General features: G+C 38.5%; 1 protein-coding gene across 1 annotated transcript; it reads right to left on the reverse strand.

The window, feature by feature from the left end:
- Positions 1–254: 254 nt before the first annotated feature.
- CHIC2 (cysteine rich hydrophobic domain 2) lies at positions 255–27679 on the reverse strand. The gene is made up of 6 exons (XM_074154823.1): positions 27561–27679; positions 17516–17570; positions 17221–17376; positions 5105–5161; positions 4879–4938; positions 255–2193 (listed from the first exon to the last, which is right to left on the reverse strand). The coding sequence occupies exons 1-6, from the start codon at positions 27677–27679 to the stop codon at positions 2143–2145; spliced, it is 498 nt and encodes a 165-aa protein (XP_074010924.1). The 3' UTR covers positions 255–2142.
- Between the last annotated feature and the right edge of the window lie 157 nt (positions 27680–27836).

The raw sequence follows: 27836 nt of genomic DNA on the forward strand, positions 1-27836 counted from the left end.
CTGACATTTGAAGAAATCAACATATATTTCAGGTCATCAGTATTTATCACCAGTTACCATTTCTGTTCAGCTCCAACCTCTCCCCTGCACATCCAGCCTCCACAACTCAGCTGACATCAGTGTTGGCTTCTGGCTGCCCTCACAGCCTGAAACTGGTCTGAGATTACAACTAATACTTCTGAGTGACAGGGGGAGTGCTGCAGACCCAGATTTGTACTAAAGAAGAGGTTGAAATTGATTTTTTTTTTTTTTTTAAATTATAACCAGGTACTTTGGAGAGAAACTGTTGTGGGACCCAGAGGACTGGGGCAGCACAAAACTGGTATATGTTAATTAAAAAATCATATTCTGTCAAGTCAAAGAAACATGCTTGTAGGCTTGCATGAAAAGCATAGCTGAGCTATTTTCAAAATAAACAGCAGGAATCCACAGACAAAAGCTGAGCAAAGGATGAGTTTTGGGAACAGATACAGAAGGCTTAGATTTAAGAAAACTTAAAACTTTCTAGACCACTCCCACTATCAACAATTTAGGAATATAACAGAGAATATTTTACAGAGAATAAATATTTTGAAGACATAGAAAAATAGTTCACAGCATCAAGGTACCTGTATTATATTACCTTGAAATAAAACTTGTATTTAAAAGATTAGAAAGAAGATTATTCTTGTAGTGGTATCAACTTTTCATTCATACAAATATTAAGCAGAGTATATCTGTTTTTTTTTTCTTATATTCACATTATTGCTTGCTACCACAACTGTACAAGGAACATATTCTTAACTTACATTAATGTTCATGTACAGTAATTTTAGATACCTAAAGCAAATTTAAAAGTATGATTGAGTTGCAATTAAAAAAAAACCCAACAGCTATGTGTGAAGATATGTACAACTAAGATATAACTACAAGAAACAAAATACAACTGGCCTGACCCAAGCATAAATCATATCCAGTTAAAAAAAAAGTCTTATACTTGTGCAGAAAATAACCTTTGTAAACCAAAATGAGTAGAAGCAAGGGTGCAATAAATAATTACCTAACACATTTAAACTTACACTGTTGCCCAGTGTACCCTGCTTTAATTATTTTTAATACATGGTATCTGCATTTGCATCTGGAACTGTAATGTTCAAGATTTCTTCAGTAACTTTTTTCTGCTTATGTGGCTTTAAAACAAAACAAAAAACACAAAAAAAACCCTGATAGGTCCTCTTGGACAATAAGTTTTAGTAAAACAAGTCCTTCTGCACCCCTGTGTACAGGATCTGGTAAACAGTAGGAATAAAGCTGATACATGGCATTAGCCTGAATTAAAATAGCTACATTATAAACAGCAATACTAACATATTTTTGTGATCTTGAGTTCTACTAACCAGATGCATGCAATTCTCTCAGTGATTCTTCTAGTCTGAGTAAAATAATTCTATTTTGCTGCCTTTATTTTTTTAACCCTTAAATTAGAATGTTTTTCAGAACCAGCTGACAGGACTTCTTCATGAAAAGCACAGACTTCTACTAATGCAATGACATTTGGTTTCCAAGAAAGCACAGTTTCAAAAAGAACTTTATCTCCTTCTTTTGTTGGAAGAGGCTAGCCAATATCCCAAAAAGAAATAAAAATATTTACAATTGACTAGTCACTGACAAAAGTTTAGGAAGATCTTAGAAGGTACTTCAGCATGTAAATGAGTGATTAAAAGGACTTACACAACGTACAGTCAATCAGTTGTGTCATTTTGGGATAAAAAAATACCTGCTCACTTATAGACCATTTTCAGCTGTGTATTTATAGTAATATATATATGTACACACACGCGCGCACACATATAAAAGACTCTTTGAAAATCAAGATACATTAATAAACAGAAGTAGTAAAAGTAACAATAACTTAAGTAGTAGTTAACATTTGTGTGAAATGACTTCGTAGACTTTGACCAAATGCACTTAGAACATGCTCTTATTTAAAAAAAAAAGAAAAACAACATAACAAAACAACAAAAAAAAAAACCCGAACAAAAAAGAATGAAAACACCACAAGATTCTGTAGAACCAATGCTATGTCACCACCAGGAGAGCACCAAGCAAGGCACCATTGGAAAGACAACATACTTGAATAAGTCTCTATAAATAAATCAAATGCTAATCTGGTCGAAAAATCGGTGTCTTTGGTAAAAATTCTATAAGGATGACCTGTATAAAAAGAAAACAAATACATATTAAATGGAAGATGTTAGCAATTCTATTGTCTATCACAATGGTAATTCACATGTCTTTTTTTTTTTTTGTTTAAGTACATCAAATTGTGATAAAAAAAAAAAACCACAGTGCTTTTCTTTAGCAGGAGATCATTAGAAAAGTCATGTTTAATATAATGGTTTTAGGGTAGAAAACCAAAACTCTTAAAGAATCAAATTTAATTGGTTTGCCTACCAACACCTAACACATCTAAACAAAATGAAATAAGCTACTACGTAATTATTCTTGAACATAATTCATTTATTAGGAAAAAATACGAGTGATAAACGTATTCATTAAAAAACAAAACAGAAGGCACAATGTATGCAGCGTCAATTTTCAATTACACATGCAATTCTCTTTATTTCAAAATTGTTTCCACTTAATATGGGATTTTAAATCACTTTTATAATCCAAAACAACTTGTATAGAGAGGTGTGTCAACCTTTGTAAAGTTCCCATATCTAACAAATCTGCAAGCAGTTAACAGGAAACTTGACTAATGCTTTTGCATGTTTATTCTGAAGGTCCCAATTAAAATTTCTAATATGTGTTTCTGAGCTCTGTACAGAGGGTAGGGTACACTCCAGAATACAATCCAAGTACTTATCCTACTTTAAATAGAAAGCTTAAAGAAAATGTTCACTTGTGCACTTTATTTCTTCGGAGTGACAGTCATAATACAGCAGCATGATTGTATTCATAAACAAATGCACCTGGTAACACAACTATGGACTTTATGTGTAAGGAGAGCTTGCCTTTCTAAGTAGTTATTGCTCAAAATCCATTGATCACTGACATAAGTCAACCACTGGATGCTTCAGAGATACCAGGGCTTCTGATATTCAGGCAAAGTTTCAAAAAGGGAGCAAAAAAGTAAAGCTGGAACATTGTGTTTATGCCAAAGGTGTAAGACTATCTTGTCTTCATTTAATTTACTTATTTATTTAATTTAGCATCTACAGCAGTGGATTTAGAACCTCAAATTGGCAAAGAACCAAGTTTGGGGTACAAGAGTCTTTTAATTCACTTGTTTTGAAAAAAATTGAGAATAAATGTTTATTATTTAAAATTAAATCATTAAAATGACATTAAGGGTAGCTTTTAAGAGACTGGCAAATCAATTCACTGCAAATGAGAAAATGGTACAGAGAAGTTCTGTAAAAACGTTCACATTAAATATATCCAGAAATATATTAGATGTTTCACAAATTGAAAATAAAATATTCTATCTTTATCCTGTAAAACTAGACACCCATGCTTACACATTATTAACGCAAACAGGTCAAATGATTTTAAATTTTATTTAGAAGAATGAATGTTCATCTGTAAATGTTGCTGGCCAATGGTATTTACAAAACTAGCATTGTATGTGTTTGTATCAATTGAATCTGCAAAACATTGGACCTGACAATGTTTTCCTGTAGAAAAACAAAATTTTCACTGAAATAAAATCACCTTCATTTAGGTAAAGCTCAAATCTACTTTCTGAAATTTGTTTTATTCAATTTTCAATTACATCTTGTATATTTAGCCAAAAAAAAAAAAAAAAAAAAAGTAGAATAGATGTTACCAAAAGTCTACTTATTCAGTGAACTGAAAAGAGCCATTCTGTAAAAAATGCATTTTAAAGATCTTATGTTTCAGGCTAGAAATAAGATGTGATGTAGAAACAGGAAAAAGGGGAAGACTAAAGGAAAAAGAGCCTTTTAGTATGATTTCCAACTATTTAATCACTTTTAAAATTCTTTCATGCATGATAGCTTTTTTGTTTCAAAGAACAGACTAAGTACCATGTAATGAAAGATCACTGATAAGTTAGAACTAATAGAGTAGATATTTCTCAAAAGCTAATATTTATTTTTAAAAAGTTAACCTTTCCTAGAGCATTAAAAGAAGTTACGCAAATTCTATTGTTTCTTACATTTTAGCAGCTTAATTTCATCCTATTCTATGTGCCTCCAAGATATTTTGAAAATAAAAACAGTACCAAAAAAGAAGGTTGCAAGCTAAACAGATTGAAATCCCACACTGGACATCATTCATTTTAAATCACGTATAACTTCTCACTGTATATTTCCAAGAAGGATTTAGTTCAATCTTTGACTGAGATTCCGTAAGTTAAAACTCCAGAGACTGACTTAAAAATATTTTAGTGACACCAATTGCAGATAAAGATACTTTCAAGACAGTTGAGGTAAGGGGCAGTTAAAATCTAAAAAGGCTAAAGGTTTCTTAAGCTCCAACAGCTTAGTTGAAAGGTCTTCTTCCATACTTTTAGACTTGATTAGCATTATATAAAACAGCCATATCTGACTTGCTGCGTAACCAAAGTTGTGGTTATTCTTTATACAGCATCTAAAATTTCACACTCCATCAGCACATGTTCAAGCTATTTTATCTTGGCAATTAATTTATTATTTTTCAGAACACAGTGAAGCCTTGTTTTCAAGTCATTCATAACTTTATAAATCAGTCCTGCACATGAAACCATGCATCTGTGAACCGTAGAAAATCCTTGCACTCAGGCGATTAAGCTCCTGACACCTTTACTGATTAATAATCATGAAAAGAATAAGATCAGAAGCAAAATAAATGATCATTTAATAGAGAAACTCACAAAACAGCCCTTTAACTTACATATTCCATCATGTTATTCGTTTCACATTTCCTTTTGCTTAGTCTCCAATGCAAGCACAGCTAGACAAGGAGGAAAGAAAAAGAAGAAAAATGAGCTGTATTTTATTGCAGCACACAGACTAGCCCATTTGTCCACCTTTCATATTTTTCGTTCAACAAAAGCATCTGTTTCCATACTGTGCAATTCAAACTCCAACAGTACGAAGCTGCTCCCTGCGGCACTCACCTTGTGGTATAACCTATTGTTTTCCCATTCTAATAACTTCTCAATCGATCTTCGTGTCTGGAAGACAAATGAGAAAGAATTTTACTCTTGACTGGTTTTAGAAAAACTTTGTTTTGCAGCTGCTTTTGTGTGAAAAGGAGAGAGGTACAGGACAGTGACTGAGTACAGGGTGGTCTGTGGTACTATCAAAACTTCTCTGGTATTAAATAGTAACTCGAACAGAAACAACTTTTTTATGACACCCAAATAACTATCTTCAACCACTTTGGAACAAAAACTGTTTGGATATATGCTTTCGGGTTCTTATAGCAGTTATAAGTTTAAAACCACAGAAATTTTGAAGGGATTTAAGTATAAAAGCAGGAGCACTGCTCCCCCAGTACCAGTGCTCCAAACACACTGCTTCTAAGAAGGTCGGCATCTAAACTGACAAAGGTTGCGAATTATTTTGCAATGCTGTAGGTCAAGTACAAGTACACAATACTCTAAACGAGAGATAAATTTTTTGCTACTTTTATATCCAGATTTTAGAGACTGAAAAACAAATGCAGAAAGTTACAGTAAATTGCACAAGTGAATATTACTAAATCTGTGATTTGTATAAAGAGCAAACCCAATATTTGGCATTCTAAAGCAGTTTTACTGCCTATTTTTTCCACGCTTGATCCTTCAGATAGAGAATCCTAAAAGCTGTTCTGCCCAGCTTTTTACGATTATGCATGCTAGTATTAAAGGACATTCTGTGCTGTAAAGTTTCACAGCATTCTGAATATAATTATTCAGTTATATTTACATTTGAGAAATACATTCTGACGTTTATGGTCATTTGACTGCCAGAATATATACTGCTTAGCTCTAAATGGGATTTGCTACTGACTATGAATAAAAAGAGGATAATTCATGGTGCCAGGTGTTAAGATGAGACCAACAGAGCTGCAGGTGCAAAAGGATGGAGCAATGACAAGGATCAAATACAACCTAGTGCAGCTGCAGCTTCCTTACAAGGCAGAGAGGGGTGAGGGGAAGGGATGAGAAAGCATCTTGCTGTTATTACTACAAAATACAAATACTGTAAATGAACCTTAGCAAATCAAACTAAATGCTGTCACGAAAACAAGAATGTCTAGGAAAAAATAAAAATTCGACAACAAACTATTCCTTTCGCACCAAATACTAACATCTCGGCTTTCAAACATCGGTTTCTCTCTGCTTTAATACCGAAGCGCTTGTGGGGAAACACATCTAAGCATGTACCGTGGTCACATGATTAAAATTAGATCATTGCTATCTATGAGTAATCATTACACTGAATTTTTACCATGTTTTATTTTAAAAAGCACAAGTCAAAAAATTATCAGAAGGTGGATGTACCAGTGACTAATTTATCACATCAACTGGGAATTGAGTATTTTTGGGGTTATTGTTATTATTATGTTTTTAAAGACAGTGCCCTTTAACAATAATCAGTAGACCTCACTTGTTTCTTTGTAAAGATAGCCTTTTAGAGTCTGCTCTCCTTTTAAATGAAAATAGGGCAGCAGTTATGGTCACACTTTTGTTAATTTAGTTGCCAGTCAGCTCCAAATCAAAAGAAAATAAGGCTGCAGAGTGTAATTAACATTCAGTTCAGTCGTTTTGTCCCTTGTCTAGCCCCCAAGCTTTGTTAAAATTGCCATCTGAATGCTGAAGGCTGTAGGGAAATCGATTTGATTCTAATCGCACCATGAAAAGAACATGATCTAACTGCTTTCAGCCCTCCGTAAATCTGTACTAGGTCTTTAGCACAATGCAACTTCCAATTTAAAAAGCACTGAATGTCTCGTCAATGACTTTGTGAAGAAAAAAGAACAAGGAGCAGACATAAAAATTCCAATAGTTGTTTAAGCATTAAAGTTCATTTGCATCACAGCAAACCTGAAAAGGGCTGACCTCTCAAACCGCCTCTCAGGTCTATGAAGTTGTAGCCTTGACAAGCTCACATTGACAGAGCTCATTGACTCTGAAAGGCTACTCTATCAATGGTGAAAAATGGCAATAGGTTCTACTCTGAGCAGGCATCTGCCTGCCCACCCGCTGCTAAACCAATGGCAAAACCGATTCAAAACCTGAATCTACCTTGTAATCTTCCTTTTCCAGGACCTTTTAATAATAGATTAAGATCACTATACAATTTAATTTCATTGTTTGCCCCAAAGAGTGTGAAAAACATCCCAAGCTTTTCAAATTCCAATAAAATTACATATATATTACAATACATACACATAAATAAGAAATTGATAGGCAGTTATGCACTATTAATTGGTTTCTTTAAATAAGAAGCCAGTTTAAAGTCACTTGACTAGCGTGAGATAATAACACACGCAGCCTCGAGACCATGATTATTTATGTTGCCAGACCCTTAAATGCAATCCTTCCCGTAGTATAATTTGGGATAGTCATAGCTCCCAACTCACACCACGTTATTAATACAGAAATGTTAATGAAAAAAAGACTGTAAAATATTTCTGCAAACCTCAGAGCTGGGAATAAAAAGAAATGAATTAAACAGCATCACACAATTCACTATAGTAAGTTTTCTTCCTACTTGACAGGTGAAAAAAAGCACTTGCACGTGCAGCTTAATTAATCACTGCTCTTGACATCTCAATGATTTACAGTGAGGAGCAGGTGAGGATATACAAAACCAGAAAGGAACACTTGATTTGAGTGTAGCATTTCCAGCACACTAGGATGACAAGCTTATATATTCTATCAATGGTGTACAGAAAAACCCATACAGCAAATTATTTGTTAGCCACAACAAAAGCACAAATTAAGTGGAAGAGAGACTAGCTTATTAGGAAGATTTAATACTATCCAGCTTTTACATTTTTTTTTTTTTCTTAAAAAACCCAATCCAATATTCGAGCAAAGCTAAATCTGCAATTCAAGTACACTTTTAGCATACCAATGATAAGAAAGTATACTTTGTAACATACTCTGTGAAAAAAGCAGAATTTTGTGAAACAGATCTCTTCAACCAACTATCTAGATGCAATGTTTAATGAAACATTCCTCTAAGATAACTGATTTTTTAAAGATATTCATATTTGACAGTGTCTTTGAAAAATGAGACTACCAAATAAGCCCAGCTCTATGCTTTCACCAATGCTTATTGCTCCCAATTAAGTAAAATAAAGTTTTGCCCTTAAATGTGGAAGAAAAAAAAAATAGGAAGACCAAGTATGAACTTTTCATGCAGAAACAAGGCAATAGTGACTACAAATAGTGTGTTACTACCTGAGTTACCAACTGCAAGATCTGTTGTGTCTTTGCAGCACCTATGAAGTCAGGTTCCAATTCCAGATGGGGACGGGAAGGCTGTTGCAGCCACAGGGCTCTCTCTTGCAGTGCCTGACCCGGAACACGCAGGCTACGCTAAACCCTACTCGTGAATGGGCCAAAACCCCCTCAACCCCTGCTATAAATCAGTGAATGACTGCTACAATATTAAACAAAAGGATCTTGCATGACTCCCAAAACGGTGCTAATTTGAGTACCTCCCTTTGTCTTTATTTAAGCAGGGAAACAACATGGACAGTAACAACAGGATCCTCCGCTATCAATTTTATTCGTAGTTGTCTGGAAACAACAGAGGGATCCCCAACTTACATGCATTTGATCTTTGAATTCTCATCTGAAAACTCCAAAACATATGTAAATGTAGTGTAACATTAGTCCAGTAAATATTACGTGGAATTTTCAAATTACTTCATACAAAACTTTATCACAATCAAGTATTAATAATTTTGAGTATCGCCCTGAAAAAAAAAATACACTTTATGCTAAAATTTCAAAATACAAGTAGAGCAATTTAAGCAGATTTTCTTGATTCTCATTCGGTTAGAATTTGTATTATATCCAGAAAGGTGAAGGATCCTATCAGAAGTCTGAACTACACCATCTCACTCAAAGAGAGGAATGATAGAAGGAGACATTCCTGTTCATTCTCCAAACAAAAATATTCCTGACTACAAAATTTATACCCAAGTAATTTAGTTATCAATGCAAACAATGAAATACAAAGTTAGAAGATAACCGAGTCGCACAACTGCATGTTCACTTTCAACATGCCAGACCATCCCCCAAGACAATTTTGAGGCCCATGTTGGTGGCGTGAAAACGCCAAAGCTGTACTCAGAACATGCCTAACTGTATTACAGGTATCTTTATCTGTGCTGAGAGAGTCCCCACCTTGAACAGTGCATCACAAATAAACCCTTTAGGAACTGTAAATTGCTACTATTCCCATCTTACTGAGGAATTCTCTATTTGTGAAAGCCAAAGATGATCAAGGTGAAACTTGGGTTGATTTCAGATCCTGACATCCTGGAATACCTGCTTCAGCATGTACAGTAGTTTGGAAAGGGGTTTTTTCAACCACATAGGTGTATCTTGCATCATCTTTCCTACTAGTACCTAAGATATTTCTAGTTAGAGACTATTTTAAGGGTGCTCATCCCAGAAGCCACTGCAGCATCCATGCAAGAAAGTGAGTGAAACCCATACTATATGGTTTGAAGAATATCTGGAAATAAATGTAGCATTCTGGTGCTTTTCGTACGATCTTGAAATAACTGGCTTGTCCAATGTGATTACTGTTGCTGCAGCTCAGCAGTACAAATTATAAAGCATCAATTCCTTTCTGGGCAGAAAGTGAGCCCAGACCAAAGCACAGATCAAAGTTCCTGATCAGGCAAAGAGGAATATAATCAGCAGAATTCCAGAGCAGAAGAACTGAAAGCATCAAGTTGACCTCAGGTAATTTCACGTTCTAAAAGATAAGCCCAAGGATATTGTCCCCTATCCTCACATGATCCATAAACTGACCTAATTTGTATGGGTCTCAAGCCTGGGTTGGTATATCACAGAGAGATGAATTTAAAGCTTAATGAATCAAATCATTAAAAGCTTAATGAATCAAAATAATGAATGGAATTTGCATGCTTTCTGCAAAGGTCTCTTCCACCTCATTGTCTGCTGATATAAAGAGGAGAGCAACATTATCTGGCATTACTGCATGTAACAGGTTTTAACATCTAAGCCAAAGGCCATTCCTATGACACTCTGGTCATCTTGATTCTCAAACTCCCAGACTGTTTAAGAAAGCACTAAAGCTGTGAAACGTGGAAAATGGAGAAGGTGTACAGAAACATACACCCCCTGTACATTATCCAGGAGTACAATGGAGAACATCTTGTAGTATTATCAGTTAATATGTAGGTGATAGAAACATGTGGCAGAGAGAAATTATGAAATTCCTAAAAGTTGATTACAAAAGTCTTCTATAAATTTCCTCTCAAATATAGACAATCCAAAAGACTCAAGATGCTAACACCTCTGGATATTTCAGCTGTCCTCTAAGAGCTAAGTCACCAAAAAAGTGCAACTAGCTACTTCCCATAATGAGATGACAGCAACTAGAGCCAATCATTGTGGAAAAGTCATACTATGGAGAAGCCCTGTAGAAGAAATGGTCTTGACTTTGTTAAAATTAACACGCTTCCCTTGAGAAGGCCTAATTGGAGATGTGGCAAAACACACTTCACAGGCAGACAGATGTTGAACTGATCCACGAAGCATTAGGATTTTAACCAATGTTGTTACTTCAATTTGTAAATAAAGATTTTTCACTCTTTCATTCTAGGACTAAATTCTAGCTCTGATTCTCTGTCATTATAAGGAAACAAAAACCACGAAGCTCTGTTTCCTCCAAACAAATTATTCAAATCTGACCATGACAATCTAAAGCATCCACCTCCTGCTGAAAGACATTCTCACAGAAAGGGCCACAGAAAATGAACACGTAAAATGGAATTGACCGTAACAGGGACGAAAACAGGATTGAAACTCTACCAAATAACTCATCTGGTGTCATCCGCTGTGGGAAATTACAAACTGAATGTGGATTAAAACTCCACCTTCTCTTTTAAGGTTATAGAGATGTTAATTTGGGTCTCTGACATTTATTTCCAAAATATCCAGTAGTATGCCATGGAACATAGTTCCAGGCCAGTGCAGGTGGAGAAACTAAAGAATCTCAGGTTACATCTCTATTAGGAAATGAACCTGTGCCCAGAAACATTCCCATTCACTTGAAGCCAGCTGGCAGGGAACAGCTTACATCTCTATCAGTCAGTTTTCATAACCTCCGAACCACACGTAGTGCCTGGAGCATTCTGATAATGCCTAGGAATTGTTACACAATACAGACCCCGAGCCTGCCAGGGACCTCTCTCAGAGTACAAATTATAAAGCACCAACTCCTAGGAACACTCCCAGGTTTAATTTATTAGAATGTATGAAGCCTTTGACTCCTGCTGTTAGGAGTGCCTAAGGGCAGGGGCCAAGAACAGAAGAGGAGCTACATGGCCAGAAAGACCGAAAGGCAGCACATCTTAACAAAATCACTCTAGAAGGCTCTGATAAAATCCAAGGCTTCACTATTGTGAATGATGAAGAGAATGACACCCTCTGACAGGGACAGCTTCTGCAGTGCCTTGCCCAGCTAGGACTGAACTAGAAAATGACACAATCCCAAATAAGTTGATCCGGTAGCTAGTTAACCAATTTAGAAAAAATAAATCTGGCTACTTAAAATATTTTCCATCACCATCATGATTATTGTTCCAAATTCAGCAATTTATTCCAAAAGTCAGCAAAAAACCTTTATGTGGAAGAAAATGAAAAGTAACTGGTATGTTTGGTATGGGAAAAGACTTATCAACTCCTTTAGTCCCCTCTTTTGTAGAAGAGCTGCCCCTCTCGTCCTCCCAACTGTTTTGTCAGCAGTCATGTTTGGTTTTTTGTGAAATAACAAATTACTTGATTTATGTACAGTGCCTGAGTTACTGAGAGTGCTCTGCGCACATAGAAAATAATGTTTTACGCTGGTTTGCTTAATAAAGTGAAAAAGTGAATACATCCCAGAGCAAGACCACTTTGAAAAAAAGCAAGAGAAGAGGCACAGAAGTGTCACTACCTCACACTTGCCAGCAGCCCATTCTAGTTTTATGTTTGTTTTACTGTAACAAAGACAAGCAAGTTATTGTTCAGTTAAGTGCTTTCTACTTATTTTCATTTTATCATATGAATTTCAGATAATTTTGCATTCTAATTCTTTCCTCAACAGTATTTGCATATGCTCCCTATTTGGCATTATTTGCAAGTTGCTAAAGATTGAATCCTAAAAATGACCCTTCCTAACCCGATTTCCAAATCTGACAGCAAGCTAGACCATGCTTAGCATGCTTTCAAAGCAGCTCTATGCGAATTTCAACTAGTTCACATTTGTTTCTCCAGAAACCTGTCAAATTGGACATGAAAATCAATACAAAAAGCAATACTAAAACCAAACCACTGCATTGCCTATGGCTTCCTCTATATACCTTAGCCATCACAATGGAAAAGGCACTATAATACAGAAACATTAGTCCTACATGTATTATTTTGATTAATATTAGAATGTTCAGAGATGCCATTCCAAATACAAATGCAATTTGTAATTAAATTAAATTTTAAATGGCATTTAGAACATTCACCATGGAAACAAAATATATATGCTGCATTTAAGATCAATATAAAACCTATTATTAAGGATACATGAAAACACAAATTTAACTTTAGATTACATATTTTTAAAATACTAAAGTATTTGCATTTGGCCTATGAAGAAAAATATTTTGTGATTTACTTATATTTGTAAGTATTGTTCATGCCCATCTTCTTCCCTGCCTGCCCCAAGAAGGTTTGCAAATTAAAAGAGATGGCAGAACTATCTGCTCCCACACCTCGTTATGCACCAACTCACTACTCTACCCTTTAGGAAAGGGCATGAAAACCTGATAAACCTTTACAGGATGCTCTGAAGGAAACAAAATCTGATTTCAGAGATAGAAAAAAAAATAATTACAGAGCTATACATATGATGATTTCACATTTATAGTGCTCTCCAAGCTTTGCCACTTTTAAGTTCAGTATGTGGAGGACTTAATGACTCTTCTTACCAAAATTATAGTGAACAATTTTTAAAGAAAAATACACCAGGTCTGAATCTTCTGATTCTTTTAAAGTTCTCATTTCATAGCTAGTACTAAAACAAGGGATGATTTTGAAGATCTCTGAATATATTTTAAGACAATGGTCAAGAATTCATATTTGGTACATAGAAGCTCTACTTTAAGAAGTTTTCCTAAGCTGACTAGAGTCAATAGAGAGATCACACGTGTTCTGGTTAGGATAAACATAATAAATACATTACAATTTTAAAGATCTTTCCAAGCTGAATTACAGTGTAATTTGTCACAACAGAGGCTTCAAAAACAAGGCACCTTCAGTCATTGCCTTGAGGAACTGCTTGCAAAAGCATTATGTTATTAGAGTATCTCCAGTGCCAAGTCCCCGGCAGATAGGCAGAGGGGGAAAAAATACATATTTCCGTCTGTTTTGAAAATAAGTGTAACATGTTCATAGCTTCAATAAACTGAGCTAGTGTATTTTAACATCAGTATCATCCACTGACAAGCAAGACTACTGCATTTAAGGAAATTCATTCCAGCTCCTCCACCACATATTTAATTTAATCAATATCTTTGGAAGTTGTAATTAGCTTATGTTTATACAGCACTCTGAAGATGTAAACTGCTACATAAGTGACAACTAATGACAAGGCTTAAGCAGCATTCATCAGCTTTGTGTGAATTCACAAACAAACAAGTAGCTCTTGAAAGTATTAAGTACAGATCGCTCTTAAATATCTCATTCTATTCATTTTAAGAGATTGCCCATGAACCTTCTGAAACATGCAATTTACATGTACAATAGCAGCTTTTAAGAAATCCAGTGGTACTGCAATTCTATCATAGCTTTCATTGTTAATGTTTCTGTTGAAATTATTTATCCTATTTACACGTCAGGAACTACAGCATTTAGTTAATACTGAAAATGAGTGTCAATTCATTTGAAAGAGTGGCTTCAAATGGGCACCTCAGCCTGTAGTGCTTTTTGAATTATAATTCACTATGTCATTCTTTTTATTTAAAGAACAATAACTTACAGACTTAATGTTCATTTGTACAATCTGGAACTTGTCCCAGAAAGGATGGTACAATCTATGAGTAAAACTGCTGAAGATCACAGACGATACAGATCTGCAAATGAGGGACTGTATTTCCTGTAATTTTCTTGCAGCTTTTATTCATTAAAATCGAATCAAGACTACATAAAAGGAGAGAGGCAATAAGATATCGAATCAAATTAAACATTTATTCTACTAGTGAAGAGTAGCAGGCTTTTTCTCAAATACCTCAATGCAAAAGAAGAAAGGAAACAATACTGTACAAAGACTTCCAAAACTAGCACTGAACAAAGCACTGAAAAGAAAAATACAGTGAAGGGAAGCTTTCATTGCATGGAAATGCATTAAAGTGATATAATTAACAATTAAGCTCACAAATGTCTGTGATTTAATAAATTCCCAGTTTGAAGCACCTGCAGATTCAAGGAGGCAAACCAATAACTTATTTTTACACTGCACAAAAATAAGCATATATTCCCACTGCACACAAACTTTCACTAAGTGTCTGTAACTTCAAAAATCATATTTACATTTGTGGTAACATTCCGTTAGAATTAAAAAAGTGAATGAAAAGCAGTAAAAATAAAGAATACAGAGAAAGATTAAGAGAATTATTGTAACTTAACAAACTCTGAAGCTGCAGCTTTCATTTTGTCTAAATGAACCTTAAAAAAGCCTTCTCTGAAAAAGAGCTGCAAAGTATACCAGCAATTTAAGAGCATGGTAGATTGATTCAGCCTCATTAAAACAGGTATATCTTAATTGGTCACTGAGAAAAAAATTACTCTTCTGTATTAAAAGTAACTGTATAGTTGAAACTACTTTTTTATTTAATAAAAGGCCTAACATGAGAAACACTCTCACTTGTTAGCTCACTGTATATGCAATTCAACAACTCAAATTTGTTAGTCTTCTCTTTCAATAGAAAAGGGCAAAGATGAAGGCTGGTACATTTTTATTGTGTGATTAAAACATGTTCTACACAAATTTCAGTTCTACACAGGAGCACTCCCATTCCGCTTTAGGAAATCAAACTCTCTAATTACATGGTCTCGGGAGTCTTTTGTGATCACTGCAGCAAAGGATGCCAGTTCCCAGTAACTGTCCTTTCCCTAGGAATCACTTAGGACAGGGCTGAATTAGCAAAGCTCTCTGAACAACACTTCTCAGACACGTGCAGGTACTGTAAAAACCAGTAATTTTTTATTTATTGTCCACGTGTTGTACTTGTTTTACATTATGAGCATCAGTGGGAAAGAATCCATGGTATCAAAAAGCCGAAAGGAAGACACAGGCACATGTCATCCTGAACCCCTATTTCCTCAAGAAGTGAATCCTGGCTCTTGTGACTCTACCTATGGCTACAGCCTGGCCAGTGAAAGGAGATCTGAAGTAGTCAAAGTATAGAAGATCATTTGATCAACACAACCCTCTTCCAAGACACAGTACAGTCAGAGATGAGCAGTAAAAGAGTTCAAACGTGATTACTTCACACTGACGACATTAGTCTGCCTTGTATCAGCGAATCTGTGGCACCAGCAGCATCAGCCCCTACCACGTTGCATCCTGCTATCATTTCCTGCTACAACAGCACACTATGTGAGAAAAATGGGTCAGACTAAAGAGCATCAGAAGCTTTCTCCTTTAGAAGTTAAACATGAACATGAGCAATACAAGATTTCCTTGTGTTTGTAATGAACAGAGCTAGGCCTAGAACGGTGAAGGTATTCTCTGCAAGCTAGTTAAGCCACCAACTTATCTTTTGAAGCAACCAGCAAATTATGATTTCTTGGAACAGACTTTCAGGATATGGATATACAATCATGCTACAGGACGCTTACTACTTTGTGACAGCTTAAAGACAGAACACCTAGGGTTTGATATAATTCATGCTGACACCGACATTTTATTTGTTTTTCTCCATGGACTCCAACATTACCAGGAGACTTTTCTACCTTATTTTGTATACAATTAAAACAAGCCTTAAATTATTTCTCAAAGGGACTAAGCATTAAGATCTTAACACAGGAAGTTAGATGCTACAAAAATGCATACAGGTTTTGTTATGATCAGGGTTTATCCTATAAATATTTCTTTTAGAATACATTGATTTACTGAACCCGTAAAATGAGGACTTTGATAAAGGAAATAATGACGATATTCAGTGTACTGTAAATAATTTGTAGCATTAAGAGGTATTACACAAGAGAGAATATACACAAGCCTAGCCATAAAATGGAAAGGTGAACAGTAATAACAGTGAGGAGAGGATGGGGAGGCACACAGACTTCTTGCAAAGCAGTGAAATAGGACTAGCCAAAGAATTTTTAAGCACGTGAAAACAGAAGAGATGGGAAGGTAGCCTAACTAACTGCATTGAGGGAAGGGAAGTGAAAAATAGGCATATGCAATGAGCTTCTGTTGTGAACAATACACTAAATGCAAAGTTTACACAGACAAAACACTACTTTCTAGTTCTTAATGTAAAATATATATATATATATATCTTGCTCAACTACAGCTTGGAAGGAAAATCCAAAAATAAAATCAATTATCTTTTTAAAAACTGCTTTTTAAACAAAAACATAAGGTTATTTGGGCTACAGTGTAATCAGAAGCTCCACAAAACAAACTCCCACTCAGTCACTGCCAAATATTGATAATCCCAAACAGTGTATCACAGAGAAGATGCAGCTATTAAAAAAGTACGTTGAAAGTTACTTCAATAATAATAATAATAAGTGCTGTAGAGTACATGGTTCTAGCAGAGATGTTCAGCTATACTACCACTCAGTGAGTTATAAGCTCAAAGTTCTGACTGGTATCTGTTGCAAGTTTAACTAGTATGACAGGAAACGGCTATCAAAATGCATGAAATCAGACTGATTTAGGTAAATTCTAGTACATTTTTAAAAGGCAGGGGGTGGGGGGGAGGATAAAACAGACCAGAAAACAAACCTAGTACAACTCTATCAAAAATTATATGAATAGTTCAACTTACTCTTTTACTGAGGCAGATAACTGGCCACATACTACAACCTAAAGTGCAGCAGCAGCAAAGGCATCCACATAGTAGCCATCGTACATTAACTGGAAGGTTCTTCTTAAGACAACTGTTAACTCTACTGATGCTGGCTTTAAATTCTTCGGGTGCAACCTACAAGGGGAAAAACAACACAAAACAAACTACTACCACAGCAGTGAGATTTATTATTCTTACAATGGACTGCATGTGGAACTCATTTTTGTAATAAAATCTTAACTCTAATACCAGATTCCTATGCACAGATACTCACCTTTCCAGTTAAAGAGGAAGGAAATTCTGCTTCAAATTTGTTGCTTAGTCCAAACCTGAAAAAACAAAATGATACCAGAATTATAAATTGGAACCTCATAAAAAACACCTTGTAACATTCTGGTTCATAACAGAAAGGCATTACTTTCAGGGAAAAAAATAGTTGCTATTAAAAGTAATTCCTAAAGTTATCCTAACAGACAAAAGTAGATCGCTCTACACTGTTTGAAATCCACCCTGCTTATACACTCTTAAATTTCTGAGGATACTATTGAGTCTTCCACAAACTCAGCAAAATCTTTATAAGCAATAGCGCAAGTGTGAAAAGTGAAGAGAAGTACTTAAGGGGAGAGAGGAAGTAAGTTAATGCCACAGTCTGAAATACCACCATCCCCTTCCTCCACCAGTACAGATCCATCTTGAAGAAAAGCTCATCCAGTGCTATTCCCCTCAGGCTATGCTAAATAGCTGCTCTAAACATAATCAATACCAGCTTGTTTATTCAGAAAAAAGTACACTAGTAAGTTTCAGAACACAAAATGCTACTAACAAAACATGATTTAAATGCTAATTTGAAAGAAACATACCAATTGCAAACATAAAGCTATGAAGGCATTTGAGATGGGCTGGAGTTACTGATGATTCTGGGTTTCAGAAGATCTAAAGATTAGAAGAGTTTTGCCTTGTCTATAAAAAAAAATTGTTTTCTATCTTACAGTTGGCTGGTTGGGTTCAGGAATGGATGAACCTCAAAGAAAATCTGAATATTTTCTGGCATCCAGTCTGGGCAATAACTTCTAATAGGGACTATATGGTCTAACAAAAGCCATTAATAACTGGCTATGAATTCGGTAAACAGAAGTCAGGATAAAATTTCATTTGTCATTAATAATCTTATGAATATAAACCAAAGCAGTCCTACTATTGGATACTATAAACAACACAAATCAGAAGTTAAACTGCTCAAGACTTGAATATTGGCAGCAAGATCTATCACACAGAGCTCAGTTGAGTGCAGAAAAGCTTACCTGAGCCTTGACTGTTGAAGAATTTAGAGACATAATTTGCTTTGACAGTATGTTTATTGAGCAGCTAAGCATTTCTCAGTGTTGGTTTATTTTTTCTTACTGAACTGAATGATCTGCATGCCAATAGAGAACTCTGTCCAAGCAATCAAATGGGCAGTTAAGTGCTGTACCAATGGTGAGCCACTGTGGACAGACCTCACAATACGCAGTGGACAAAAGGTGGCAGATGAGCTTCTGTGTAGATAAATAAGAGGTGTTGAACCTTGGGAAAGCTAAGCTATGCTTATGTGAGACTCAACTACAGTTTGGCAACTACAGCTCACAAGAGAGATCTTTTATCGCCACTCATTATTTTCTTAAACACCAGCTCAACACAAGCAGCAGCTGCCAGAAACAGCAATAAAATGCTGGGCACCACTAGGAAGGTGATTAAGAACCAACACAGAGGGCACCATTTTCCTTCTCCATAAAACCCTCATATATCCCCATATTGAGTACTGGGTACAGTTCTGGCATCCCCATTTCATGGAGGACAGGGAAGGAGTTAAGAGAAATCAGAGAAAATGAAGAGTAATATAATTAAGGGGCTAAAGCAGCTGCTTTAGGCAAGTAATCAGGCTGACACTAACTTGGAAAAGTGGCTGAAGGAGGCAGATGATCAAAGTGCAAAGATTCAGGAAGGCTGTGGATAAGGTGAATGATTAACTGCTACTCACCAAAGCCCACAACAGAGGGCACTCACTGAAACTAGTAGGAGATTGGTTTAAAACAGATAAAAGAAAGCGCTTCTTTAAGCTGTAAGTAACAAACTTCTGGGTTTGTTTCCACTTGAGGTCAGTGACACAGACTACGCCAACAGATTTGAAGAAATATTGTGCTCTTTTTTAAAAAGATTAGGAAGGAGCACTCTGGCAACTACTGACCTGTCAGCCTCATCTCTGTGCCTGGGAAGATCATGGAACAGATCCTCCTAGAAGCTCTGCTAAGGCACATGAAGGACAGGGAGGTGATTCAAGACAGCCAGCACAGCTTCACCAAGGGCAAGTCCTGCCTGACCAAACTAGTGGCCTTCTATGACGGAGAGACTACATCAGGGGACAAAGGCAGAGCTGTGGATGTTGTCTATCTGGACCTCTAAGGTCTCTGCCATGGTCCCCCATAACATCCTTCTCTCTAAATTAGAGACATATGAGTTTGATAGGTGGACTGTCCAGTCGATGAGGAATTGGTTGGATTGTCACATCCAGAGAGTAGTGGTCAACGGCTCAATGTCCAGACGGAGTTCAGTGACAAGCAGTGTCCCTCAGGGGACCGCAGTGGGACCAGTACTGTTCAATATTTTCATCAATGACAGACAGTGGGATTGAGTGCATCCTCAGCAAGTTTGCAGATAACACAACTGAGAGACAGGATACCATCCAGCGGGACCTGGACAAGTTTGAGAAGTGGGCCCATGTGAACCTCATGAGGATCAACAAGGCTAAGTGCAGCGTCCTGCACCTGGGTCAGGGCAATCCCCAGTATCAATACAGGCTGGAGGATGAAGGGGTTGAGAGCAGCCCTGCCAAGAAGGACTTGGGCATACTGGTGGATGAGAAGCTCAGTATGAGCCAGCAATGTGTGCTCACAGCCTGGAAAGCCAACCTCATCCTGGGCTGCATCAAAATCAGCATGGCCAGCAGGTCAAGGGAGGCAATTCTGCCCCTCTACTCCACTCTGGTGAGACCCCACCTGGAGTACTGCATCCAGCTCTGAAGCCCTCAATGCAGGAAGGACACGGACCTGTTGGAGTGGATCCAGAGGAGGCCACAAAAATTATAAGAGAGCTGGAGCACCTCTCCTATGAGGAGAGGCTGAGAGAATTGGGGTTATTCAGCCTGAAGAAGTGAAGGCTCCAGCTAGACCTTATTGGGGCCTTTCAGTACTTAAAGGAGGCTCAAAAGAAAGATGGGGACAAACTTTTTAGCAGGGCCTGTAGTGATAGGAAAAGGGGTAACTGTTTTAAACTGAAAGAGGGTAGATTTAGACCTGATATAAGGAAGAAATTTTCTATACTGAGGATGGTCAAACCCTGGCCCAAGTTGCCCAGAGAGGTGGTAGATGCCCCATCTCTGGAAACATTCAAGGTCAGGTTGGACAGGGCTCTGAGCAACGTGATCTAGTTGAAGATGTCCCTGCACATTGCAGGGGGGATGGACTAGATGGTCTTTAAAAGGCCATTCCAACCGAAACTATTCTATAGCTCTAAGAGAGATTACACAAGTTCCCTGACAAACAGATGCTAAAGGGAAGACGATGTTGAAACGTACATCACCTCGCACAACCACAGATGCCAGAGTACAAGGAGAATGGACACCAGGAACAGCTAGACTTGCATGCAACCCATAAGTAGCAGTGCCTGTTGCCACAGTTTGCAACAGCACACTGGGCTAGATAGTTTATGAATTTGATGCTGTAGGTGATTTTTACATGTGGTCTTAAGGAAAAGTAAACAAGTCATCTCCCTATCATTGACTGCAGGCAGTAGAACCATAGAAACACACAATGATTTGCGTTGGAAAGGACTGTCAAAGATCACCTAGTCCAAACACCCTGACATGAGCAGGAACATCTTCCACTAGATCAGGCTGGTCAGTGCCCTTTCCAACCGGACCACACTTCCAATTCCAACGACATCCTGGCTTGTATTAGAAATAGCATAACCAGCAGAAGCAGGGAGGTGATTGTGCCCCTGTACTCAGCACTGGTGAGGCCACACCTGGAGTATTGTGTCCAGTTTTGGGCACTTCAATACAAGAGAGATATCGAGGTGCTGGAGCGAGTGCAGAGGAGGGCAACGAAGCTGGTGAAGGGCCTGGAAAACAAATCATATGAAGAGCGGTTGAAGGAGCTGGGACTGTTTAGTTTGAGGAAGAGGAGGCTGAGGGGAGACCTCATCACTCTCTACAACTACTTGAAAGGACACTGTAGAGAGGTTGGTGCTGGTCTCTTCACACAGGTAACTAATGACAGAACGAGAGGGAATGGCTTCAAGCTCCAACAGGGTAGGTTTAGACTGAACATTAGGAAAGAATGTTTCACAGAAAGAGTGGTCGGGCATTGGAATAGGCTGCCCAGGGAGGTGGTTGAGTCACCATCCCTGGATGTGTTTAAGAGACATTTAGATGTGGTGTTGAGGGATATGATATAGGGGAGAACTTTGTAGTGTAGGGTAGATGGTTGGACTCGATGATCCCAAGGGTCTCTTCCAACCTGGACGATTCTATGATTCAATAACGGGGCATCCACAACTTCTTTTGGGCAATCTGTTCCAGTGTTTCACCACTTTCATCATAAAAAATTCCTCCCTTATATCCACTCTAAATGTACTCCCTTTCTGTTTAAAACCACTGCCCCTTGTCCTGTCACTACAGGCCCTAGTAAAAAGTCATTCTTCATCTTTCTTATAAGCCTCCTTTATATATTGAAAGGCTGCAATAAGGTCCCCCCTATGGAGCTTACTTACACATAAGTTACCTAGCATAGTTAAGTATTTGTAATTAGAATAGTAGCTCTGCAACTCCTACAAATCCCTCAAAACTGGTGAAGTAACAAATGAAAATTGTTAACCAGAGAAATGTATGGCAAGTTTACCAGTTCAATACAGAACAAAGAACACCCATACTTATTGGAAACGTATTTCTACCATTGAAAAAATCTGTGGAATACTCCACGACAGGAGGACCATCCACCTTTCCCCCCAACTCCTGAGTAAAACCAAGTACTAAGGCAAAAGTTATGTAAATGTCAGAAAGAAGTGTCATGCCCTGACAGCTAAGCTACTTAAAATTGCCAGTAGGTTGAAGTGGGAACCAAAGCCTGAAAAAATCCCTTGCATCCTTATACATTTCATAAGCAGCCAAGCCTAGAGAAGGACTCCAAGCTCAAGACACACAGCTGCTATCAGAAGTCTCAAAAATAAAAGGTAACAATACCTTACTATATAATTAATTCATCAAATTAACACCAGAGACAGATGTCTAAAAGGGACATCTCTTCAAAGAATAATCTTTGTGTACTTGATGCTTCAACATCCTTAAGAGATTTACGACAAATAATGGAATTAAACATAAATTTGAGCAATAAGTGAGTGGCCAACTACAAGGCTAGTTCTGTCCAAAACAGCTCTTGGTGCAAGAGCTAAAACAAAGCTGAGCCCCAGACCAAGAGAATTTCAACTGTCCCTCTACCCAGAATACTAAGGAAGTCCTTCACTCTGAGGCATGAGCAGGTAAGGCAAAGGCAGAAGGAAGTCTCCCTGCTCTCAGTTAAGTCACAGAAAGATGTAAACAAAGAATCATAGAATTGCCTGGGTTAGAAGGGACCTTTCAGATCGAGTCCAACCATAACCTAACACTGGCAAAACCCATCACTAAACCATATTGCTAAGCACAATGTCTACCCGTCTTTTAAATACTGCCAGGGGTGCTGATTCTACCACTTCCCTGGGCAGCCTGTTCCAAATGCTTGATAACCCTTTTAGTGTAAAAATTTTTCCTAATACCCAATCTAAACCTCCCCTGGCACAACTTGAGGCCATTTCCTCTTGTCCTATCACCAGTTGCTTGGGAGAAGGGACTGACCCCCACCTCTCTACAACCTCCTTTCAGGTAGCTGTAGAGAGCGAGAAGGTCTCCCCTCAGCCTCCTCCTCTCCAGGCTGAACAACCCCAGCTCCCTCAGCCGCTCCTCATAATACTTATTCTCCAGACCCCTCACCAGCAGCTTCGCTGCCCTTCTCTGGACCCGCTCTAGCCCCTCAATGTCTTTCTTGTAGTGAGGGGCCCAAAACTGGTCACAGGACTTGAGGTGGGGCCTCACCGGTGCCTAAAACAGGGGGGAGATCACTGCCCTAGTCCTGCTAGCCACGCTATTCCTGATACAATATATAATATTGCTCACAATAATGAGTGTAATGCTCAGTCTCATGCTGAAGGTTGGCTGGGAAATCAGCAGGACAGAAATCCTGTGAATCCACGATCCAAAAGTATTCAAATGTTGACATCTGCATCAAACACAACAAATATTTATGGAGGCTGCAAAAGCCATGTCTGACAGATACCTGCAACAGCAAAGCTCTAGAGGTATCTGAATTTACAAACACACTGAGGCATAGTGAGGCACAGAAACTTCTGACCAATACAGTTGCACTTTGGTGAAGTTATAAGCAAATGAGACCGAGAGTCCCTACTCAAGGCTTGTGGCAATGTTCAATACGTGGTGGGGTAGCAAAACTGAAACATCAAAGCTAACTCAACCAACTACCAACATCATTCTGAACTTCCCATAATACAGTTTTGCCAGCATACACAGGTAGTAAAAAAGGGTGACTACATACATTAAAAGCTTTGGTACATAATTATGGGATCTCAGTATTATCACTCTTGACTGCATACTGCAATTTGGAAACTAAAAGATTAGAAACTCCACAGAACACTACTACACGTTCACTGTAAAGACACAACAGCTCTGACAAAAGCAGCAAGACGTGTCTTAAAAATCAAACACTGGAGATCAATATTTTGGAGATGCATTTCCTTAGACAGCTGTCCTCATAGAACACTAGATTTCCTTTGTACAATACTTCATCTTCAGTGACACGTACTCTTCTCTGCTTGCTCTATGCCTTTCCCATTCTACATCATGTCTTCAACAGATCCATGCTCACCTCATGCATGAGTACTTTCTTTAACCTTCCTGGCACCTGAAAAAATGTTTCTTGAACATGACCCTGCCTGAAAGGCTCGGCTGAGTTCCTGCCCTTGTGTACAGTGAGGAAAGAAACAGTGAGAGGTGGAAACTTCAAAGCATAGAAGTTTACAGTATAGGACACTGCCAACCTGCAACCTTTCCTCAGTCTGCAGCTCAGATCTTCCTAAAACATAGAACCGACACACACACACACACACTGTGCTCTTTCTCTTTGTCCTCTCATAGGGACACTAAACCATTTTTTCATTGCTCTCAACCGGGCTCTTTAGTTCCACATGTTCACAACCCTTACAAAGTAAATACGTATTCCACAAATCTTAAGGCTCTTCATCCATAATTCTTACCCAGCTGTTTTCACTCCTATGTCCTTGATACAGAGTAAGGTTCAAAAGCACATAAGCAGACTTAAGTTAATATTAAAAAAAAAATGAACTGGGTGAAAATATGTTTTGTGAGGTTTTTTCCCCCTCCAAAGTTATCTTGCATCAACACACGAGGCACTAAGATGACAAACAGCACAGAAAGAAATTCACTAGCACATCACAACAGCTCTCCACCACTCAGGCACTACAAAAGACTAATAAATCCAGTATTACTTGCTAACACAGTCTGATATATATAAGGCATATATGTCTCAAGTGGTCAAGGAACAGGAAAGCCCAGGAAAACAGTCACTAAAAAATACAATCAGACAACCTACCACAAACGTTCCTTCATGATTTTAAACTCATCATGTACCTCTCTTTCTGACCTAATATGATTTTAGAAAAGAATAGGACATAACTTGGACTTTCAATTCAGCTCTAAGTAAAGTTCTGTATTTTCTCAGCTTTCAAGTTTCTTGCCAGTAGACGAGATCACCTCAAGTAATCAGAGACCAGGTCAAATATTATTCCTGACTACCAAACTCTGTTGGTGTGAAAATAGTTTAACTGACTATTTTTTAAAAAATGTTTTAAAAGGGAGGTTTAGAATTGTGTGCAGCATGCTCTGAACAGCGAGTTTAAGAAGAAAACTCTTAGTGCTAAACAAAAGTCCCACACCCTGGAAAGGCAAGGCCTTTGTATGTTTTATTTGGATAATATTTACCTGCTTTCCTTTAATCACTTTCAACTACACAGCTTAGAAAGGACTCTCAAACACTTCCACTGTCTGTTGGATGAAATCAGGTAATAGTAAATGCCTTTCTGACATCAATCTGTAGTCATGGAAATGACATATTTCAAACTCAACATTATGACTCCTATGTAAGATCAGAGAGGATATGACAATAGACTATGAAAACAGAGCTTCTGTTTAAATACACACAGCAGAAGCAATCAGCAACTCTTTAAACTGCAGAGCCAGACACAGATCAATCCAGTATTTGCTTAACTGCTAATAATTTTTGTCAGACCTTCAAAATGCATACATGCTTTTATACCAGGCCAGAGTAATTAATTTTATACATAGGACTTGACTTATTCCTTAAATCCACCAAGTGAATGTTCTGGCAGTGATCTAACTTTTAATAATAAGCTTCTCAATCAACGACAAAAAAAGCAAGTTATAGGCTGTACAAAGGCAAAAGTAGCTGATGCTGTTCATTGAACTGTTCACACCTGGTGCGATAAAGCAAGCAGATGAAGATCAGTTGCCTAATTTTGGAGGTACATGTTCATATTTCATTGCTCATCCAAAACCTGAAGAACAAATATTTTAAGGAAGATCTTACAGTAATAATGAGCTAGTGACCATTAATGAACAATTAATGAGGCAATCATTCTTCTTCGACCACAATGCCCTTACTAGTCACAGACACACTACGCAAGCTTCCTCACAATTCCACTAACGGGCCTTGATCTTGTCTTGCACAACTTACCTTCCCATATTGGAGAAGAAACAACTGTTTGCCTCTATTTCAGTTCTTTATACTTTTGCATTTGCCAATATGAGAACTGTCTAATTGTGGTTTTGATGTGCTTACCAGAAACAGGCTAAGACTACCGGTTTATTTTCAGAGAGCAACTTTTGTTCACAATAAAGAGTCATATGCTGAACACTTTGGCTACATGCTTCTGCTCCTTCATGGGGCCTTCTCAGCCTCCTGCCCATCCATGTCCTTCCAACCGTCTCTCAGTCTATCGTGTCTTACTTCCCATTTTTAACCAGACAGCAAACTGCACTGTCCGGTTGTTAGTATTACTTAATGCCAACCAAATGTTAAAGCAGTGATGTACCAAAGCGCCACAAAACTACTCGAAATTTAGCCCCGGATTTCTGGGCAGGTCAGTACAGTTTGTGGGACTCACAGAATGGTAGGGCTTGGAAGGGACCTTCGGACATCATCTAGTCCAAACCCCTGCCAAAGCAAGAGAAGCAACAGACCTCAATAGACTCAGAGCAATAGACCACAACACCCTCAAACTTTCATGCTTCTATTGCAAGCCTAGTCCTGCTGAACAGCAAATACTAAAAAAAAAAAAAAAAAAAAAAAAATTTGTACTGCTGCGTTTTGTCTCCAGGTTGATATTTCAGCCTCTGAAACCGTACATCACAACTGACAACCACTACACTTCAGCAGAGCACGCCTGACAGAACTGACTGAAGGAAAGATACCTTCATCTGTTACATTATTGAGAAGCGCTACACTAAATCACGGTCGCTTGCTGCTGAATTGTTAGAGACACCAAACATTCACATAACAAAACTCACAGTCACTCCCATGCTAAGCACAGTGAAACAGCACGCACACAATCAGCAACACAATCACAACTTAACATGATTTTACATGTACCTATCTGACTCACGGAGGCCTTTCCTTTCTTAAAAGCCCTCAGAGCTATATTAGCGACCACACTTTAAATGGAAGCGGGCATCGGATACATAAACAACCCTCAGCAACAGCCCGGCCGGTCATGTGCTGGCACATACTGTTATACACAAGCACCTTACTTCCTGACAGCTCATCCCTTTGGATAAATACTTCACATTCCTCTGCCAGTCACAGCCCAACTCAGCCTTGTTTCCCCACCGCCTCCTTACAGCTTTGCACCGCTGGCGACTCCCAGCCGGCACCCAGCCTCCCGGGGGGGGGCGGCCAGCAGAGCCCTCTCGCCGGGGGAAGGTGGGGACGAGCACCGGCCCGCTGCTCCCCTCGCCCACCCCAGGCTGTGACCGCCACCTGGGCTGTCCCCGGCCGCAGCCACCCCCGGCCCGCCGCCGCCCGGGCCTCCTCCTCCTCCTCCACCGCCCGCCCCGGCCGCGCAGGCCCCGCCGCGGCCCTTACACGGTGACATGGCCGGAGCCGCGCACCACCACCGGGTCGGGAGAATACTTGAGGAGCTGCTCCTCCAGCGCCCGCTCCTCGTCCTCCTCCTCCTCGTAGATCTCGTCAAAGTCCGCCATGGCCAGGCCCGGGCGGCCGCTGAGAGAAAGGGGAGCCGGGGTGACGCGACGGGGGGGGGGGGGGAGGGGGAGAGCCGGCCGGCCGCGAGAGGCCGGCAGGAGGGGGCCGTCGGGGACGCCCCGGAGCCGGGTCGGGTGGCGGAGCGGCGGCGGCCGA

The sequence above is a fragment of the Numenius arquata genome, chromosome 10 (genome assembly GCF_964106895.1).
Source record: "Numenius arquata chromosome 10, bNumArq3.hap1.1, whole genome shotgun sequence".
In the NCBI taxonomy this organism is placed as follows: Eukaryota; Metazoa; Chordata; class Aves; order Charadriiformes; family Scolopacidae; genus Numenius; species Numenius arquata.

What these genes read in the sequence shown, in the direction of transcription:
- CHIC2 (XM_074154823.1), bottom strand. Translation starts at nt 27,679, where the DNA reads ATGGCGGACTTTGACGAGATCTACGAGGAGGAGGAGGACGAGGAGCGG. An exon ending in GGCTCCGGCCATGTCACCGT is followed by an intron (nt 17,571 to 27,560) that starts GTAAGGGCCGCG and finishes TTGTTTTTTCAG; the next exon opens with GTTTGGACTAAGCAACAAAT. An exon ending in CGAATAACATGATGGAATAT is followed by an intron (nt 2,194 to 4,878) that starts GTAAGTTAAAGG and finishes CTTTTTATACAG; the next exon opens with GTCATCCTTATAGAATTTTT.